A 7,117-nucleotide genomic window follows, 5' to 3' on the forward strand; every position below is an offset into this window, starting at 1 on the left:
CCAACAAGCACACTAAAAATGGGCAAGCAGCCCTGCCTGCAGGTGCTCCCACTTGCACGCACAACTGAATCCTGAAGCCTCAGGTGTCAGGATATGCGTTAAGTAAGATCCTGTTTCCGGGTACTGGCCTCCACCCATCTCTAGGATGCAATGCTTTAGGTGGCTTTGCACCAGGATGTCACAGCCTATCAGTGAAACGGCAAGCGAAGCATTACATCAAAAGCAAACATAAACAACACCAGAGGGCACAGCATGAAGGTCACACTCGAAACATCAGCCTTCACAATACACACTCAAGAGTGCCAATGCATACATGACACTCGCCTGAGCACTATCTCTTTATCTAGGTGTAGTTTTAATCTCAATTACAATGGCGCCAGAAACTGATTGCTACAAGCATGAACAACCTTACATCTCCCACGTAGTATTCAGTAAGATACAACAGCTCTGTTGTAGTTTTTTTTTTTTATAAGGAGTGACTTTTTTTTAGCCAGAATAATCTGCTGATTTCAGTAATTTTGGATAGATTTTAGTCATCTATCCAACATCCTTCAATAATACACTTTCTTATTATTTACATGTTGTTAGTTATGTCATTCATTTATCTTTAGTAACAGCTTTACACTGGTCAGAGTCACAGAGGATCCAGAATCTACCCCGGGAACACTATTCCCCACACTTCCTCGTCAATAAGCAAACACCGTCATAACTATCTGGTATTATTACTGTCTCAAAATGTAACTTATGCACAGGAGTATGCTGTGAATTAAGGGTGTACTAATTTAAAGTATCCCCTTTACAACTAGGTTCACTATTCACACAGTAAAACTGAATGCCATAACGAGTCAGTGAAAAATCAGGATTGTAATGACTATTTGAAATGGTAAGGCTGCCCTCTTGTGGCCATATCAATGTCCGCATGCTCATTTTGATTTAATACAGTTTTCAGTCTAACGTTGCATTTATGAGGCTCTCACAGCGTTAAATACTATTTTTATATATATTGCTCCTCAACCACCAACAGAGTGTAGCATCCACCTGGATGATGCAAAGTGCGCCAGAACGCCCACCACAGACCAGAGAGGGTGATATAGCCAATTCAGAGATGGGGATTATTAGGAAGCCATGATAATTAAGGGCCAATGGGGGGATTTTCTAATGACCACAGAGAGTCACGACCTTGATTTATGGTCTCATCCGAAAGACGGTGCTGTTTTTACAGGATAGGGTCACTATACTGGGGCACACAGACGCCACGGTGAGCGCCAACTGGTGGCCTCACTAATACCACTTCCTTATTTTTCCCCAGAAAGTCTCCCATCCAGGTACTTGCCAGGTCAACCCTGATTAGCTTCAATGTGAAACCAGGCGAGAACTGCAAGGAGATATGGCACTGGTCAGTCACAACCTGTCTATTCCACTCATGATCATGATCATGATCATGTACATACACGCAACCACAGTGTGCATTAACAACAAGGTCCTACAATTTCACTCCGTTCACTCAAACTGTATGCCAGTACATAATTGGCGTCATTACAACTTAGGCATACTACTTAGTTGTGCATTATGTGGTTTCGGACTTAGTCTTGAATTTTCTCTGAATTTGCATTGACTTGGTATTCACAACCATGAGATTAATCTACGTGGTGGAGAAGGACAGAGCACAACCTACATTACAAAAAGTTCTTCATTCAGTAGCTTGCAACAGCATTCTTCAACTAGAAAGGCTGAACTATTATAAGCATTTTTGGACAGACAACAGACAGCTCACATAATTCCAATATACCTTTGTACATATCAACAAGTGAATCCTTCAGCTCTTGTTTGAGCTTCCATGACATCTGATGGTTTTTCTCCTCACCCTCTGAGCAATTCTCCCTGAATCGATGAAAAGAGGACATTAGAATCTTACACCGTTTTCAGAATGCATCAGAGTGCATCTATTATTATATTGTGTCCTGTAACAAGCTGCATTACACATACTTCAGCAATGTTTCCATGCACTTCAGCTGAAGTATGACAAATATTAATTCCTTGTCCTCTCTTTCCAAGGAAATAGACAATTAACTGTTGCATGTTAATTTTTTTTTTTTTCCTTTTTCAATACAATACCAGTATCAAAGGTCTGGATATCAGCCGATCTTTACAATAATCAAGTAATTATTATTAGAAAAATGGTTCCTCAAGGATTCTTTGGATTAATACATTTCTAGCTAACTGTGTGAAAGGCTCAACTTTGTTGTACGGTTCTACGGAGAACCTTTAAGGGATCAATGGAACTAAATGAAAAAAGCAACTTGACCTAATTCACACGACATCATATAAGGGGGCAGCCCAGAATTAAACAGGAAGTTGAGCACAAAAACTTTGAGGTAGGAAAAGTGACATGCTTTGACTTTATAAAATTATCTTTGCTATATATATAATTTTTTGCTTTTTTGACATAATTGGGCACACAAACATTTGATCATGTGTATGTATGTGTGTATATATATACACACACAGGTGCATCTAAAAAAAAAGTGAATATCATGGGAAAGATTTTTTTCCATAAAAAACTTAACTATTTAACTGAAAAAGTGTAACGTTCATATATTCTAGATTCATTACACAAAGTGGAATATTTCAAGCCTTTTTTGTTTTAATCTTGATGATTACGACTTACAGCTCATGGAAATCAAAAATGCACTCTCTCAAAATACTAGAATAAATAAATTATAATACAGAAATGTCGATGTGAGAAGATCTCTAATCAGCTAATTAACTCAAAACACCTGCAAAGGTTTCCTGAGCCTTTAATCTCTCATATAGGTGTTATATACACACACATACACGCTCATGCATGCACACAAACAACCAAAAGCGCACGTGAGCTCAAAGTGCCGCCTTTCAGTTTTAATTTTAGGACATTTACATCCAAATCACTTGAACAGTGTAAGATTTGCTGTTGTTCCATGACCAGAAAAGGTTTTTTATTTTTTTTAATGTTTTTGAGGCACAGTAATGTTTTACAGCTAGTGGAATTCATGTATAAATTACTGTATTTATTCTGGTGAAGCCTTCTCTTCATTGCTGACTTTGACAGACATATGCCTACCTCCTGGAGGTTGTTCTTGATCTGGCAAACTGTTGTGAAAAAATTTCTTCTGTCATACACCACACTTCTGGTGTTTTGGTGCTCACCAATATTCACACCCGATGGGTTTGTTTTGATTTTGTAATGATGGCTTGCTTCCCTGGCAGTGACAGCTCTTCGGACATCATATTGAAAGTTAACCCCAACAGATTCCAAATCCAGAAAGTGCTACACCATTTACCTCAATTAAATGTAAATAACCTCAAATTAAAGACGAAGGTCTGCATTTTGAGGTCATATTTATTATTTAATTTCAACTTCTATACACTGTGGTAGTCTTCTAAAACAACAATAACTTTGTCAATGTCTAAATATTTATGGACCTGACTGTTCCCCCTTTCGGTTGCTCCTGTTTGGGGTCGCCACAGCGGATCACCGTCCTGGGTGATTCTAGCACAAGTTTAACACCGGATGCCCGTCCTGACACTACCCTCCCCATTCTCCAGTCTTGGGACCGCCACTGACTCCTGCAACCCTCCAGTGCCTGGGGTAGGTTCATGCTCCTTCATAATTGTAAAATTGCTTTAAAACTTTTAAAAATCACATTAGTCAAAATCAACAAAATATGTCATCTGGCTAGGGGTGTCCAAGCATTTGCATGCAACTGCAGCTGAATTCAACCCATATAGGCTGTACAACCTTACATTTTCCAACACTGAACCCTTCTACCTATATTATATTAAAGATTAAGAATAGGAGGTCAGCGCTGTCCGGTTTCTCCAATTCACAAATTTAATCTGCAAAGACATATTAATTAAACTAGATATAGTAAATAAGCCTAATACACAGAGGTATTGGTATGTGTGTATGACCAAAAGGAAGAGAGGAGGACACTACAGTACAGCCTGATATCAATGTGACCACACCAGTATTAATCAACCGCTCAGCTCACACACTCACCTTTTGGCACACAGCTCATTCTCCAAGCTCGAAATTTTATGTTTCGCTCTCTGGATTGCTGTTTTAACATCGTGTGCCATGCTGTGACAATTCATAGGTTATACATGAGAAGTCGTCGCTAATGTTATTTGACCATCAGACTTGTTCTATGCGGCGTCTCCGCTTACACTGGCAATGCAATGCAACTTGATACAAGACAACAAACTCCTCACTCCAGGAACACGAACACGAACACACACACACACACACACACACACACACACACACACACACACACACCATAAAAATGCAAAAGTTAGTCGCAGCAGTTAGGCTTCCCTCTAACTGTAGCGAGAAAACCATTTTCTTGTATGCAAACTCCGTTTTAGCAAGTTAGCTTACTTATTAGCTAGCAATTGTGCTTTCTTTCGGTTTTATTTTTACTCCTTTTACTTTTTCTTCTATGTTAAGGAGTTCAAGCTAACCAGACGAGCTCGCTGTTACAAGTTACTTGAAAACAAGTTATTCCAGGTCATTAAATGAATGACAAAGTGGACACAGCACTAGCCGTCACGTTTATTATAAATGAACATGGCAACGACTTACCACATAAAACAGCACCATGTTGAGTTTCTTAATCTAAGGTACTTTACAGAAAGTTACTGAAGTTGTATTTTCTACAGCTGCAGTCGACATAGACCCGCTCCATTTTACAGCCCATGAGAAACACTGAAAGAAGAACGAAATGAAAACTTTTACATTTTGTCCACCAGAGGCCAGACGCAGACAGTTAACCACTTAAACTTGTTCTGAAGGCCATACTTATCCCTGCCCACCAAACATATTTATTGGAACCGTCTCTTGGTATCCACAAAATGCTTTTAATCTGAACAATTTATAACTAAAAAAAAAGTTGATTAAAAAAGGTAAATAGTTTTTTTTGTATCCACATTTAGTTACCCAATACTGTAACTCTTGTTACCTGTGATCACTACCTCAGAATCTTAACAACTAAACTAACACTAAACCCCAAACTTACATGCACCAACCTACTGGCCACATTTATTTATTGAACCTGATATTGAGGCCCTTATATTTTATGAAGCAAGAGCGCTTGAGAGTTTTGTATGTTTCCCGTGTCCGTGTCTGCGTCGGTTTCCTCAAGGTCTCCAGTTTCCTCCCATTGTCCATAAACATGCCCATAGGGGTGTGTGTGGATGGTTCCCTGTGATGGATTGGCGTCTCCTGGCTCTGGATCCACAGTGACCCTAACCAGAATAAAGCAGTTACTGAAGATAAACTAACGAGTGAATCAATGAATAAAGGATAACAACAACAATAGAATGCTGTAAACCCAATGTGGTAAAAATGTGGATTTTTTTAAAATAAAGTTTAGCATGACTTTGATAATAGTCAAGAAAAATAGTGATTTTGGAGTTACACCAGAATCAGTGTATTTTATTTCTGATCAGGTTTATACCTGATAGATAAACCTTGATAGGTTTATGTATCGGATAGTACAGTGTATACCTATTTTAGTACAGTCACACCAATAAATATACACCATACACAGGCACATCCATCTCTGAGCAAATGTTATTATAGAATTTATACAGAATTAATGAACAATTTCAATATCATGTTCTTTTCAAAGTAGTGTTGTAGGTGTTCTGACCAATTTCCTTGGCTATTAGGACATATAAAGTGTCTATAAAGCCAATACATTCATGTAAATATTAGGCACCAAGGAATAAGTCAGATAGTTTGTAAATGAATCTTTGTCCTATACATAATAATTATATAGTTCCACCCTTTTAGTGCAGCCTTTTGTTGTTTTACCAATCCTTGCCTGAAAACCTGGACATGCCACTGACAGGATAATTTGTAAATAAATAAATAAATAATGATAATAAAAATTAACAAAATCCATAGGGAAGCCATTGTAACATCTCAGAAATAAACTCATGAGACATACTGGGTTGTTAGGCAAACTGATCATACCTAAATGGACTTGAAAGTGCAACACGAAATAGAGTGAGATCATTGGCTTTGGATTTAAAGTTCTGTTGTAAATCAAGTCTCTATTGATTTTTGCCATAAAATCCATTCCAGCAATGTCTTTGCTTCTTGTGGGTTTCTTATTATTATAGGGTATCAGCTTGGATTGCATATTTGGATTTTAAAAAAAGAAGAATGGCAGGAAGTATTATTTCAGTAAGTAATGCAAGGTTTCATCTAAAGTTTCCATTCCTCCCTGTGGTTTTTAAATTACTGACACTTTTATGTATTGGGGCAGTACAGTGGTGTGGTGTTTAGTGTTTCTGCTGCAGCTCCAGGGTTCAATTCTGAGATCGGCTTGCTGTCTGTGTGGAGTTTGTGTGCTTATTCACTCCATGTCCGTGAGGTTTCCTCTCAAAAACATACCACTAGGTGTGAATGCGTGCATTGATTGAAAGAATAATTATGTATTCAGATGTCCTCTTGGTGTTTACAATATTTAGCAGTGCTGCACCCTCACACATAAGCTTTATTCAGCTTTAGCAGTGTAGCATCCTTATGTGAGATACCACATCTGCACAATCTGTATTCTTATTTAAAGCTATTATACAATGGAATAAGCTCTCAACTAATTTAAAAACCTGTACAAATGATACTTTTTTCCATTTTATTTTTCATAATAAAAATGATTATAAAATGATCAATCATGTCTGCATTCAATTACTAGGTAAAGTAATCACAGGTATCCTCTCTGACCTGAACTATTGATTGTAAATACTGTACAAGTAAAAGGACAGTAAGTATTCATGTATTCATAAACTTACTGGACATAGTAATGATGTATATTCTCTCATAACCATTTGTTTCCCACTACTCACAATCCCAATTCCAAAAAAGTTGGGATGCTGTGTAAAATGTAAATAAAAACAGAATGCAGTGATGTACTGTAGATGATGAGATATTCATAGTCTTCACAATTTTACGTTGAGGATCATTATTCTGAAATTGTTCCCCAAATTGTAGATGCAGTTTTCCACAGATATGTGAACCTCTGCCCAGCTTTACTTCTGAAAGACTCTGCCTCTATAAGATACTCTTTTT

General features: G+C 37.7%; 1 protein-coding gene across 3 annotated transcripts in view; it reads right to left on the minus strand.

The window, feature by feature from the left end:
• The window catches only part of mipol1 (mirror-image polydactyly 1), a 49,721-nt gene extending 44,955 nt beyond the window's left edge, over positions 1 to 4,766 (minus strand). Inside the window, exons 1-3 of one of the 3 annotated variants that reach the window (XM_047157688.2) lie at positions 4,625 to 4,765; positions 4,040 to 4,250; positions 1,790 to 1,881 (exon numbers count right to left, since the gene is read on the minus strand). In XM_047157688.2, coding sequence (XP_047013644.1) covers positions 1,790 to 1,881; positions 4,040 to 4,134 — 187 coding nt within the window. In that variant the 5' untranslated portion in view covers positions 4,135 to 4,250; positions 4,625 to 4,765. Of the gene's footprint in view, positions 1 to 1,789; positions 1,882 to 4,039; positions 4,251 to 4,624 lie in introns of all 3 variants that reach the window. The other 2 variants (XM_017476398.3, XM_017476399.2) reach the window with 2 other exon arrangements.
• Between the last annotated feature and the right edge of the window lie 2,351 nt (positions 4,767 to 7,117).

Source organism: Ictalurus punctatus, chromosome 9 (genome assembly GCF_001660625.3).
Source record: "Ictalurus punctatus breed USDA103 chromosome 9, Coco_2.0, whole genome shotgun sequence".
In the NCBI taxonomy this organism is placed as follows: domain Eukaryota; kingdom Metazoa; phylum Chordata; class Actinopteri; order Siluriformes; family Ictaluridae; genus Ictalurus; species Ictalurus punctatus.